Genomic DNA, 14,817 nt, shown 5'->3' on the forward strand with positions numbered 1-14,817 from the left:
GAAATGGAGATAACCTAATACATTAGTATAAAAGGTATCAATATATAATACTAAAAAAGGATTGGTTCATCCTAAAACCCATATATCCACGCACACATATGTCACGTTACAATAATAACCAGTAATCTCCAACCTACAGATACTAATACATATAACAGGACATACAGATCAGGATCTAATTCCATTAATAATCCCTACTAAACCACCATCCATTCATTTATTTTACACAACACATAATCCATAAGAAGTATCATCTCCTACCTATAATAATCCGTCATCACAGGGACCTATTACTCAGCCCCCTTTTTAATAAATGCCCAGTTCTCATCTAACCTCTTCCCCTCCACCTTTATAAGATAACTAGGGTAATCTTTAGTTACTAATAACCTTTCTTCCCCCTCTTCCATTCCAATAAGGAATAACTATACCCCCCTAGGCTACCTTAAATAATAATTATCCTAATATTCCAACATTTACAACCTAACAAGGATACAACCTTCGATACCCCTATAGTAATAATCATATACAAAGAGAACAACCTAATCTATCAATATTAGGAAATATATCCAGACCCCTTAGACCACTATTGGGTGATCCATATATAACATTGGCAATTCCATCTAATATCAGATCAAAAAGAAGAGACTACCTTATTAGAAACTTCGGTTCCTCCTCTTAGATGGCTTTATTACCTATGCTAACAGGTAGTTAATAAGAATAAATATCCATGCCTATTAGTAACCAATAAGGTAATATATATTATAATGTTCCCCTAGCATAAATTCTGAATAAAATGTGCCTGCTAATGATTATTAATCACTTTAAAAAAGCCTAGAATAATAAGAATAATTATATAAATAAAATATATAATATCTTTGAAGATAAATTCCAATTTTTTTTAGATATATGTTATATGGTTGGAATATATTAAATATAATTCTATGCCATATTTTCTACCATTTTTATAGGAAGGGTAATAATCTATTTCCTATATAATATATCACAATATTAATACTTTATAAATATATATTTCACCATAGAATAATATTTTAACATGGAATAAAACAAGATCTAGTATTATTATAACTGGATTATTATCACCTTCTTTGGTAGCAAAGTTGATAAGAAAAATGAAGGAAAGTTTAACATGGAGATATTCAAAATCATGTTGGATAAGCTGTTATTTTGTTAATAAGTTTTTAAAAGAGACTTCAGAGGAGAATAATAGTTTATTGCGATGGTATAATGTGCTTGCTATAGCATCCCATAATTGTAGCATACTTTATTTATTCCATTATATTGATTTGAGGAGCTGGTTAGCAAGCTATATGTGTTAATTGGTATCTATAAGAATCTAAGGGAAACATATTAATATATGATTAATAATAACAGTAATAAAGATATCAATTAATTCTATATTAAAAGAAGGTATTATTATAGCAACAAGGGTAGTAGATACCAATCAAAGAAGGTATTATAAAGTTGGAAGCAATGATGCTGGGTATATAAGAAGGAAGGATATTAATCTATAAAACATTCTGAAGAAAATCAAAAGGAAGCTAAAGGCAGATGGAAAATCAGAAAAGGATAAAATAAGGATAAGTATGTTATATTCTTAATTGGTTATAAGGGAATTAAAGAAGAAAGTTCTGATTCCAAAGGCGATAACAATGGTACTCCCATTACCACCAAACCAAAAGAAATAGACGCTAAATAGTACCTAACCATGGCATATCTGGCAAATTAAACATGTCAACACTGCATTACATCCAACCTTCATTTTGATAAATCTAAGATAAGCGTTACCTTTATTTTAGATCATTATACCAAAAATATTTTCCAAGGGATTATTCCCGATATAGGCGTAGCAAAAATATCCATGGTCGAAAAGGGATAATATCAAACCCTCATCAAGGAATTCCCCGAACGCGGCCTTAAGGTAGATGCCAACCGAACTGGAGAAATAAACATTAGGTTTAGCGATAGACCTCCAATTAAATCACTGGGAATGATCATAATCAACATCCTATTCAGATTAGTTAATTTCTATATCATAGAGTTAGATATTCCTTTCCTTATATATCTTAAAGATATGGATTATTTAGATGTATACTTAAATAATATTATAAATTAATTAATTAAAAAAAATGGAATAATAATCATAATTATTTGTAGATAAGGATATCTATAATTCTATTTAGATAATATAATTTATTTTATAGAACCTAAATTATAATATATTTATACCTGTTTTAGTCACCCATTTATGAATAAACTATATAATTTATTGGACAAGGCTAGCTATAATATTAATATCAATAATATCAAAAAAATTAATAAATTTTGTTATTATTGCCAAATCAAAGGTTAGGCTTTTTAAAGGTTTAGGTTTAGCTTAAGGAACCTGGATATGGATTTTAATTACGAGATAATTATCGATATAATGTACCTTAATAAATGACCAATCTTATACATGGTTGATGTAACTATGGACTTCTAAATAACATATTTCATAAGGACCATCTCAGCTAAAGAAACTTAGGAGATGCTGAAATAATGCTAGATTGATACTTACCTTGGCCCCCTGGACATCGTCATATACGATACCGATACCAACTTTGACAACATCAAATTCAGAAACGAAACCTGTATCGCTGGAATTATCTATAACCAGATACTAGTAGAGGCATATTAATCCATCGGCAAGGTTGAGGAATATTATAGCCCCATCTGTAGAGCTTACGAGATCATAACGGATAAACTTCAGGACTCTGGTTTAAAGGTATTACAATTTTAGATGGCCGTTAAGGTGGTCAACAACATCACCAATCCGGACAGCCTTATCCCTACTCTCTTAGTCTTTGACATCTACCCAAGGATCAACATGGATTTGCCACCCATCCCCTTACAGACCTAGAGGACATAGATAGTCTAAAAGGCAATGGTAGAGATCAGGAAGATCAAGGCATAATATTCTATTAGGGATGTCTTGAACATATAAAACGGCCTTAATATATAGAAGATATTATTTATATTATTATTTATTAGTAGCAAAGTCTTGGTATATTATAAGAAGGGTGGATGGAAAGATCCATATAAAGTTATTATGGTTATTAATAAAGATATGATTATAGTTTCTAACATTTTAGGTAATATGTTGATATTTAGGAACTCCCATATCAAATTGTATATCTAACCTAAGGAAATCCTGGAATTAACAAAGAAATTGGAGATCCAGTTACCTCCATCCTTGTTCAACCCTGATAACTTTGAAATTATCCTCGAAAAAGATCTCATATATATCAATAACATCTTCCATGTTGCTATTTTATATCTTATTATCAAGGAATAAGATAATCTCACCTTCGTGTTCAAGTTATAAGCAAATAGAAAGATAATTATTCTAGGTAAATCATATAAGGAATTAGATATAAAGGAGGTGAATGTATTGTTCGAAGAAGGCATCCTGCAACCTGAAATGTATGACGAGGCAGTTTACCGAGGTGTGACGATCTTCAAATCAAAAATGATTTATAAGATTAAGGCCAAAAACATTTCCTTTTTTTATAAAAAGTTACGATTTATAGTCTAAGGATATGGTAATCCCGATAAGGAATTTATTATAATATATATATCCATTATTTAAAGGATAAATTAATAACTAATATTGGTTCTTATCCTTATGCTATATTATTAAGGGATGAAGATTATAATATAGGATATAATCATGGTATATATTTAGTCCAAAATATCAATATAGAGGATAATTTTCATGTAATTACTGGCCGAATTAAAGGATAAATATCCTAAAGGAATATTATTACGAGTTGTTAAGCTATTGTATGGTCTTATAGAATTAGGCATCTATTAGTTTAAAATTTATTTATGTCATTATTAACAAAAGTTACATATAAAACCATTAGTCTTTGACCTATGCTTACTGGTGACGGACTTAGGCCCTTTCGGAATCACAGGATTTCAGATAGACGACATTTTTAATATAGGCATTATAGATTTTCTTACTGCTGAAAATGCAGTGTTTGCCAAGGTAGGAATCAGGGCACGCCTTTAAAAAGTAATGGACTTAGGATCTGAGGACTTCAACGGTTTACATATCACGGTCCATGATAAGGATTTTGGGATCTCCATCATTCAAAAGGGCCAAACTAAAGAGCTTAAGTTTTTAGATATAAAAAACCCCGACATGATCAAGAGGTTTATGGAGCAGAGGGTTAGAGGTATGTATATTACCTCTATCTATCAACCCAAAGCTGCTTTTGATTATTCTATAGCAGCCTAATATCTTAAGCCAGGCCCTAAGAAAGCAAAGTCTTTTAATGCCAGGATACAGTGGCAGATGGATAATCAAATATAAGGACTTAATTATGTTGAATTAGACCTATAAGACTTATATCTATACGTCTTTATTAACAGATCATTCGTAAATAATAAGGATTTAAGTTCATAGATTGGTTATATTATTATCTTAGGCAATAAAAAATCAACCAGCCAAGATAATAAAGTCTAGATCACTAGAAATATTATCTATTAATTATCCACCAAGTGTAAGCGTGTCACTCGTAACATCCTTGCCAACAAAATTTATAGGATAGTCCAAGGTTTTGATATTGGCTACATTATCTACCATATTGTTAACACAATTCTAAGGCACCTCTTGTTTACCAAAATCCCTCTTATTCTATGTATCAATTTTTTCTCCTTATATTAATATTTGGTACAGATAGGCAGTACTAATAAAAAAAGATTAATGATCAACTTGATGGCTTTAAGACAATTGTATAAGAACCAAGAGATAGATGACATCCATTGGATTCATAGCAGTTATAACCCCGCGGATGCCATAACGAAGGCATCCCCAAATGAAGTTATGAAAAGGCTAATGAAGGACAACCAAATTGATTTATGATTGGAGGGATGGGTAAAACGTGAAGACAAGTGATGAATTTATAATCAACTGAATTGTGAAAAGAAAATAGAGTAAGTGATGATTGTATAATGAAGAATATGTGACCTACTTGGTCAGCATCTCTGCATTTAAATAGGATACCTTGCTTACCTACTTATGTAGATAAACCTTTCTTCCTTAGATAACTTAATACACATCATCTCACCCCTACCATTTTATTCTTTCTTTTATTTTTACTTTGCTTTACTTACATACGTACCTACCAACATTAAATTAATTAAGATATTAAATTTATATTTTTTCTATATTATTTTTATAATTAAATAAGATTTCTTAATTATTCCCATTAAACATATTAATTTAACTTTATTTAATATTATTTATAAGATTCTTAGCAATTTCTTTATTATATTTTATTATTTATTAATTATATTTATTATTCCTTATAACAAGTCCATTAACTATTTAATTCTTTTTTAAAAAACTACAATCTTATTATCCAAATATTATATTTTTCTTTAAAATTAATTAATTATCTCTTTATATTATAATAACATTTATTTATAATATTTATTTAAGACAATATTTAAATATTAAATAATTTGTTTTAAATATCCATAAATAAATTTAATTAAGATAATTATGCCTTATTTTTCCTTATAGAATAATATATAGGTAACCCTATATATATTCTTATAATATTATTATATAAATTTTTAATTCTATCCTTTTCCAATTACCTTTTTATAATTTAAATCTTTGAATATATTTATGATAAATAATATTAATATTCCTTATCTTTTAAATATTTTTTTAATAATAATTCTATAGGTTTTTTTATAATTCTATTTCTTATTTTTTTAGATTTATTTTCCATTATTTTTAAATATATATTTTAAGTCTTATAAATTACCAAGATTATAAGAATAATAATTTATTTATTTAATTAATTATATATAATATATGAATTTTAATTTAAAGGTTTAATTTTATCCTTTTTTATTATTAAAATCCTATTAATCTTATATTATTTATTAATATAATTATATTTCATTAAAATATATTAAAATAATATTCTTATTTAGTAATAATATAATAAAAATATTTTAATTATTAACCTATATTAAAAACATTATTTTTCTTTCTATTTTTCTTTCTATATTTTAATTTATATCCTATAATAATCTTTATTCATCTAAAAAAGAACTAAATTCTTCCAAAAAGATATTCATTTCTTCTTCTTTGGAATTTCTCATACCTATTACACCAAGATCCTATAATCGATTTATTTAGTCCATAAAATTTTCCATTTTTATTTACTAAATAACTTTATTATAATTCAATAATGGGTTTTCTTTTTCTTCCTCTTCTTCAATAATGTTAAATATTTCTAAGGTTAAGGATCCTAATATTGTTATTATTATATTAATTAATCTTCCCTTTAAGATTCATAATTATCTTTTAGGTTTCTTATATTGATTCTTATAATATTCCATTTCCTAATAATTATAATATTTAATCTTATTTAAATCCTTTTTGGGTTTTTTATTATTATTAATTATATTAAAGTTTTAATTCTTAATTAGTTCCCTTTTTTCTCTGATTTTTTGTTATTTTAAAGCCTTTTTTTTCTTATTATACCTTTTATATAACCTATTATCATAAAGAATTTATCCTTCACCTAGGTAGCCATTTCTTTATAAAAGTAATTAAATTATATATCTTTAGATAATTATCTTATAGTTATAAGTCATTTAAATTCTATTACATAGAATATAATTTGTCTTTTTTATTTAAGGTGATGGATGGCCTTCTGTGCCTCCTCCTTTTTAAATAATTTATTAAATATCATTTACATTTTATTTTCAAAATGTTTATATAATTTAAAAATATATTAAAACTTTTTAAATTCTTTTTTAATAATATTAAAATGGTTTTTTAAAATAAATTAAAACCATATAAGGATAGTTTTATTTAAAAATTAAATAATAATAAACATTTATTATTCTTCCTATAATAAGTTTTTTTTATAAAAAAATAAATAAAGTTTTATATATATAAGCCAATCTTTAACGTTTAAAGTCCTATTATAAGTTAGTGGGTTTGCTGATTTGTATCCCTTAACAAATAGGAAGGGGGTTATTATTCTTTCTCTTTTTAGTTAGGATCTTCTACCTTTTTTTTCCTTTTTTTTTCTTTTATCCCCATTATTGTCATTATCTGGTGATCTAGGGGATACCAAAGGCTGAAAAGGGGTTAATTATTAAGAAGTTCTTAATAAGGACCTTTTAAAGGCCTTCCTTAATTTAACCTTCTTTAAAGCCAATTCTTTTTTAAATTTTTTAACTTTTTTAAAAGTGGTTACTGTCTTAGCTTCCTAATCAGAGGCCTTTTTTTTTTCCTGGTTATCTTTTTTTATTCTGACATTAATTTCTTTTTAAACTTCTAATTCTGGGACTTATGAATATATCTTAGAAAGCATTATCTTATTAATGAATTAAAATACCTTCTTTATTAGTAATAAATTTTAAATAATAATGGATTAAGCTATTATAAATTATTTAAGCCTTCATTTTAGAATTCCTTTTTATTTAACTTTTCTTTATTTTCTAAGTTAGGATCTATTAATTTATTCTATATTTAATTATGATATTCTTTGAAAAATAATTCTTAAAAGGTATGGAGGTTTTTTATTTTATCTTTAAAGATTAATGAAATAAAAGAAGATTTAATTAATAATGGTAAAAGAATATTTTATAAATAGTTTATACCATTTTTTAATGTAATATTAATATTAATTAAAGAATTATTAAAATATAATAAACTTATGTTTTAATAAGGTATAATTATTACTGGATTAATTAATCTAAGATATCTTAATTTGAAAATAATAATATTAATAATAGGTTAAATAATTAAATATATTCTATTTATTAAAAAAGCTTAAAATCTTTTTATTATATTTAAAAAAATAATTTTAAATTAATAATCAAAAAGTTATAAAAGAATAATTAGATATATAAAAGATTTTTTTTTTATATATCTTTTATTTAAATAATCTCTATTTCCTAGATAAAGACCTTTAAAAACCTCCTTTTTGTTTATTTCTATGATATTTCCAGAAATCCTTTCTCTATTTGTCTCTATTATGTTCCCAGAGACCTCCAAAGGTTATTATATAAGTCTTAATATATAATCTTTGTTATCTTTATAAAGACCTCTTTTAATTGGTTACCCTGGCCCTACCAGGTCTTTATTTCCTGGCCTTCCTCCTGTTGGGTTATAACATTATTATGATTAAATTTTAATTTAATATATTAAAATATAATATATTATAATAACCTTAAAAGGAAAGGAAGAATAATTATATATTTAATTACTCTTTTTATAAATTTTTAATTATTAATTTAAGATTATTTTTTAAAATATAATAAGAAAATTTTAAGCCTTTTTAACAAATAAAATTTATTTAATTATCTAATCTATTATTAATATTATTATCTTTAAATTAAGATATTTTAAATTAATTAAATTTAATAGTAATTATATTTTTAAAGCATAAGTTTATTATATATTTTTAATATTATTTTTATATATTTTATTATTTAATTTATATAATAATATTTTTTTAATTAATATTATTAAATATTATATATACCTTTTATTAAAAATAGTAATAAAAATATTTCATTTATAAGTATTTTAATATATAAATTAAGTGGTAAGCTACTTAATTATAATAGGACTTAATGGAGCCTTAATGGAGTTGTCACCTTTGTCATCCCTAAGGAGGTATATTCTTAATTATGCTATCCTTATCGATAACACTCTCCGTAAACAAGGTTACCCCAGAACATCACCCATTCTATTTACAAATTAAACCACCAAATTCCATACCATACTTCATTCTGTTGTTTCCCCTCTAGCACATCCCATTTCTCTTCATCCCACTACGTTTTTGAATCCTAGTATCGTAATTATGGACGCCATGGACCTTGATATTGAAATGGATGTTGACGTAGACCTCGTCCCTGACGAGCCGATAATTACCGAGCCTGAGTCCCATAGTCATTCCGTAAGTCCACTTCCTTCAATCAGGAATGGGAAAAGATATTGACACAAGATTCAATTCATTAGGGCAATTTGTCTCCTGGCGAGATAGTTGACGCAAATTCACTGGAGCGTACTATTGTTCCTAATAAACTCCACATCCGCGGCTTGGAGACCCTAAATACTGAAGAAGTCAAATCCTACGTACTCGAGCACTTCCCGGACTCACCAGTGGAGCGTATAGAATGGATAGATGATTCTTCTGCCAACATTATATTTAGCTCGGAATATAATACTACTCGCGCCTTAAGTTCTCTAGCAATAGAAGGTACCCACGACAGCGCTCGATATGTTCCGCAGCCCCATTTAGTGGAACCAGTCCCTGCGAAGCCTTTTGCGTCAAGGCCCGACGTGGTATTACGTATACGACCAGCTCTTTCGACCGATAAAAAACAGGCGGGTGCTGCCTCGAGAAGTCGATTTTACCTTCTTAATCCTGAATACGACCCAGAGGAACGGCGGCGACGGAATGAAGCTCGAAGATACCGCGATCGAGATAGCGATGGATATAATCGCAGGCGAGTAAGGGAGGCGCGACACCAAGATTCTCTCGACCGTTTTGACGTTAGCCTCTATGACGATGATGAAGTTACATTATCTAACCGCGCCGTGCAATCACGACCTCGGCGAAGGCGATCATTTACGCCAGATACGAACGACGATCGGCGCGAGTTGGTTCCGCATCGTAATGAAAATCGCGGTAAGGAGCTATTTCCCAGCAGCCCAAGCACCCGGGACGACGTTCGACAAGCGCGATCAGCTTCTCCTAGTGACTGGGATGGTATCCGAGCTACGAATGGTATCTTGGATGGTAGTGACGGCTCGGCGGAACGAAATCGAAACACTGCACGTGCTATGAAGAGTCGTCTGTATCGCGCGAAGACTAGGGAGCTTTTCCCTGACACACTGGCGACAGGGATTGGGCGTTTAGGTGACGATGTTGATGATACGACGACTCTACTGGCAAAGGGAATAATGTTGCCTTTGATGGATGAGACCAGTGATACACCGGCGGTGACGGGGCGGCTCGAAGACAGAATTACGGTCCCAGGGCACGACAGATTCCCGGGCCAGGCATCGGGTACCGAGGACCGACAAGAATTCAACATTCGCGGTACAGCGACCCAAAGGAGTACTAACCAAGGCTTTTCGATCAAGGGTAGTGCTGGCAGGTCTGCTAGAGAATTGTTCCCCGAGAAACTTGGTCAGAATGCCGGAAAAGAGCTGTTCACGGATGGGCTCGAGAGAAGAACAAGGCAAAGGCAGAGAGCAGGGGATCTATTTGACTAAAGGGGGAGACGGGATGGCCTTAGGGCCGTTGCACAGGCGCCATTTTCTCGGTGAATTAAATACGGCATCATCGCGATACTATCCTAGAAGGATATAACACCATGTGCTGTTGAACACTGTAAACATAATTTGTACCATCATAGACAGGGGTTGGGGGATAAAAATCCACGATGCTCTCCTATTTTGACGGCACTGGTTGGCGTTGGTTTAAGCGACAGGCATCAACAGCTATGCTCTCCAGGCCTCAGCAATATAAATTTAATTGTCCTTGATACCGATATGGACGGCCTTTTTTTTTTCAGTTTCCTGCTCTTCCTTTCTTCCCTTTTCGCTATTGCTTGTAATAAGCTATCGACATAATAAAGGATGGGTTGGTTGATACTGAAGCGTCTCAGAAGATGATTTTTGATTTGTGATGGCTGTGGAAGGTGACTTATCGTTGGACACTATAAACCGCCACTTCCCGTAGAAATCATTCCTTATGTAGCAGGCACATGTAGGCATATCCCATTAGATGCATCCCACCGATTTGTCCAACTCTATTAGTCGACACGTTATCGCGCCTTCCCACATCCTGCCTTCATCCTCATGCCTTCTTCATATCTTTACTCTACTCTACTCTATGCTTCTTTCTACTCTCTACTTTTACTTTTTACTTTTTACTTTCCACTTTCCGCACCTCCTACAAAGTCCACCCATTACTCATTCCCTGGCAGCCACCTCCTTTCACCTGTACTCGCCTTCGGTTGTTTCTATTATTCCTACCCCCACGCGACAACACATTCTCTCCTAACATAGTGATAACTACTCTGTCGATTTACAGCTGGCTACACGGTTACTAGATCCTTAAGAACCTCCCCTTCCCATTATGACCGACTTTGGTTGGCTTCGATTGGGGCAGCGTTCCCGTCCACCCAGTATGCCTCAGTCGCCAACACCTGAATGTGAACCGATTCTAGATTCGAATTACCCGGATTTCGTTAATTCCCCTCCGTTTTCTTCGGATCCTTTAAGTGGCAATGACAACACCAGGTTGCTCGTGCGTGAACAGGACAGGATATGGTACAATCCATCGCTAAATCAGATGGTTGAGGCACTTCAAGTTGCCATCATGACCCGAGATGTGCTTCATCCCATCCCCGCACGGTATAATTCTTACATTATACATTTAATCGAAGGGTTTGCTCATGCACAGGAACGTATCCGAACTCTTGAAGCTGCTTGTGCTGAAGCCAAGAACTCGCTCGAGCATCACTTCCAACATTTCAAATCGGTGGCTGATGAATGGTTGGAACGCGAACACCAATATAAAACTGAAATCAAGAGGCTCGAGGTTTTACTCTCAAAGACGTCCCGCGAAGGGCTAGAAGCAGTCACAGTCGCCAGGACAAACTCCATCGTTGATAGGAATGGGCCCCAGGCGAAGCAGCTCGTATCTCAACTGAAGCATCTTAGCGCCAATACTATGCCAGGTGAGTTTACCTGCTTCTTACCACTTTAGTCATCCAAGAGCGATATCTCACTCGTGGCCCTCGCAGAGATCCCATTGGATTTACCCCATGATATGGAACCATCTAAATCATCGCCGTCGGCGCTGGTTTTAGACAACAGGAATGATATCCTCATAAGCGAGAAGATAAGGAAACACGAAGCCATTGTCAATATCGAAATGGCTTATCAGAAAGGGAGGCGATCACGCCACGGTGCTTTAACCGTGCCTCGGGGACTGGGGAAAAGTCCCGTGGCGACTGTGGATAAACCCGCAGGTGGTATAGAGTTAAACACCCGCCCCTTATTTTCGGATGACATACCGGACGTTTCAACGCTCGATGATAAGGTAGAGGTGATGTCAGGGGAGCCTATGCTGGGGGTAAAGCAGGCCAGGCGACAAATGCTGGAAGACTTGCTCGATCGCGACGTAATCCATAGGAGCAGCGAAGACATTACACTACAATCGGAGAGACATACTGGCGGGTATATGAGTGTGGAGTCTGCTAGCACGAGTGCTCATCGTGTATGCTCCGAACAATTACGAGGCTTATCGAGATTTTCCTTCGTACCGGGAGATGATACGTCTTCCCCATTACGATGGACAACGAGCCCCAAAGCCGGGCCACAACAGAGACGGCAACATGGAACAATTACGACACCAGCTGCGGCAATGGATTGGGCAAGTGTTGGACAGGTACAGGATTAAAAACTTGACGAGGAAAGCAGCGGCTACGCACCCAACTTAGCAACTCTTTCAAGATTATGTTAGCTAACTGAGATAAAAGACAATGATGAATTTCTGCGAAGTAATGTAATATAGTGACCTAGGCTATCGAAGGAACGGCTATTTGTGAAAGCTAGTGAAACATTAAGAATGTGATAGCGCCGGACTCCTAGGATAGTGATAAACCCCAGTCCTGGATTTCAGTGTAACACCGATAATTGGATTATGACGGCGTCGCCAGTGCGATCATTCGAAGCATCTAGGGAGGAAAGCGATGAAAATCCGGAGAGCGTCAGAAGGATCACTTCTCTCCTGTCATCAAACAACCCGACTGTTTTTGACATCGCGGCCGAGCCACGGTAAATGGTATAATGGTTTACAGAATAATAAAAAGACCGATATTAGGACGTGAAGGGATGGCGGCAAGAGGAAGGGGACACAGACAGATCATATAATTTTAGAGACCATGCCGTGTTATCGCATGCCTATATTCAAGCATATATTTAATGCTTATGGCAATCGGCTGAGGAGTTAAGGTACCATTCTGTCAATTATTCGGGCAGGGTGGGTGTCACAATTATAAGTAGTAGTATTTACCTAAGGAGAGAGTTGAAAAAAAAAAAAAATTGCGAGTGTATCTAACTACAAGGGGTTGTGGCAAGAAGCAAAGTCCCCTGCGATGTAACAGCGATATTTCTCGATAACCGAGCACAAGCTGAACCAGATCTCTGGGCCCATGCTGTTTGTGGAATATCGGATCTCTATCCGCTTCTCTCCCACTCACCTCTTAATTTCCCCGGGTATGTTCCAATGAACCGGACTCTCGGTCCTTTATATTCGCATCTTTTCCATCAGCTAGCTTAGTATATCTCTATCTAGTCCTGTGGAGCTCATAATCGAATACCTAGGTAATCAATAGTAACCCTACTGTTTCTGTAGATCACTTCTTTAGCAAAGTCTTGTCTCGGAACGCTATGCCAAGGCTTCATGGGAGCGGATAAAGAACAATACTGTGCCCTACATAATACCCATGTACATCACACTGTGTATTTCCACTAATTGCTCATGTATACATTTACACAGGTATATGTATGTATGTATTATATATATATACGGTATGCGGGACAATCTCCAAGAGCGAATCTTGCATCTCATTGACGACCTACTATCACATAAATTATAAATGAAAGGGCTAAGGGGACAACAGCGGATCGTGCTTAAATCACTCATTTCGTACCTCTCTACTAGGGTACGTACATGTTATACAGTACAACAACAGTAGATCCTTGCGCCAAGTCGTTATTACCGGCTTACTGGTAACACTTCCACCCTCGAAACGGTTAACGGTCGGGAGTCTAATCGACCGGAGACAGCCGAAAAAATTGCTCCCGTGAGCATAAATGGAGATACATGTATATGATCCTCTCATACCCATGTCCCTGCATCGTTTAATTCATTGGTGCCTATCACAGAAGAAGGAGGAAGAGGAGGTGATAGGTAACTTCACTCTGAGTAGCATATACCACATGTACCTTACTTAGGTACTTGCTGGAAAGTTGTCCTACCAATACGTGGCACTTGTACGAACTTGAGGGAAGTACGGTGAGCTCGCCTCTTAACTGATATCTGGTAACGGCCTAGCCTGAAAGATGGCTGGTCGCTTATTGTGCATGTGCATACGCAAGTAAATGCGTATGTGTGCGAGCATGTATGTATGGGTATTTCTTCCCCGCTCATCAAAGGGAAGAAGGAATAATGATAGACCATTGAAATGTCTAGAGGAGGACGAAGGTTGATATTCTTCCACGGAGTATGGATAAATACTTGGAACCTGGTCGCCGCCACGATCCTAGTAGACCGTTCCCCCTTCCATCCTCTCCACCGAAACGCTCTCCAGTTGGAAGTGCAGGGAAGATCGGATAAGCACGAAGGTATATGTACATATGTACGTACATGTAAGGGCGCCAGACAAGTGGAGGAAAGCTGATAGAGCGTCCATGTCAATGCAACTTAACGATTAGTCAAGTCTACGCCACAGCCACCAACTTCGTCGACATGGGTAAATATTGCACATTAGTCTGTGCGTACGTTTGTACTATGTTGTAGCGTCCTTCCTTCGATGTTGAGGTAGCCTCGATTCGACGCTGCTGATGCCCTGGTTGATAAACGTTGCACAATGCTATGGCCGGTGATCCATTTTGGATCATCAAAGATTCTCGAGGCAAATGAACAGGCTTGGTTGGCTGATCCAGACAAGGATATTGCTTGCCTTGCG

The 14,817-nt window shown here is 33.9% G+C and overlaps 3 protein-coding genes across 3 annotated transcripts; all 3 read left to right on the forward strand.

Moving 5' to 3' along the window:
• The first annotated feature begins 4,485 nt into the window (after positions 1 to 4,485).
• On the forward strand, positions 4,486 to 5,026 carry F4822DRAFT_396200 (uncharacterized protein). The gene has a single exon (XM_051457502.1). It carries the CDS (start codon positions 4,769 to 4,771, stop codon positions 4,925 to 4,927), a length of 159 nt encoding a protein of 52 aa, XP_051317052.1. The 5' UTR covers positions 4,486 to 4,768; the 3' UTR covers positions 4,928 to 5,026.
• A 3,722-nt stretch (positions 5,027 to 8,748) lies between these two features.
• On the forward strand, positions 8,749 to 10,501 carry F4822DRAFT_180283 (uncharacterized protein). The gene is made up of 2 exons (XM_051453402.1): positions 8,749 to 9,002; positions 9,065 to 10,501. The coding sequence occupies exons 1-2, from the start codon at positions 8,907 to 8,909 to the stop codon at positions 10,325 to 10,327; spliced, it is 1,359 nt and encodes a 452-aa protein (XP_051317053.1). The 5' UTR covers positions 8,749 to 8,906; the 3' UTR covers positions 10,328 to 10,501.
• Positions 10,502 to 11,013: 512 nt separating this feature from the next.
• On the forward strand, positions 11,014 to 13,042 carry F4822DRAFT_180280 (uncharacterized protein). The gene is made up of 2 exons (XM_051453401.1): positions 11,014 to 11,799; positions 11,866 to 13,042. The coding sequence occupies exons 1-2, from the start codon at positions 11,196 to 11,198 to the stop codon at positions 12,522 to 12,524; spliced, it is 1,263 nt and encodes a 420-aa protein (XP_051317054.1). The 5' UTR covers positions 11,014 to 11,195; the 3' UTR covers positions 12,525 to 13,042.
• Positions 13,043 to 14,817: the final 1,775 nt, after the last annotated feature.

Source organism: Hypoxylon trugodes (assembly GCF_022578975.1).
Source record: "Hypoxylon trugodes strain CBS 135444 unplaced genomic scaffold F4822scaffold_3, whole genome shotgun sequence".
Lineage (NCBI taxonomy): Eukaryota > Fungi > Ascomycota > Sordariomycetes > Xylariales > Hypoxylaceae > Hypoxylon > Hypoxylon trugodes.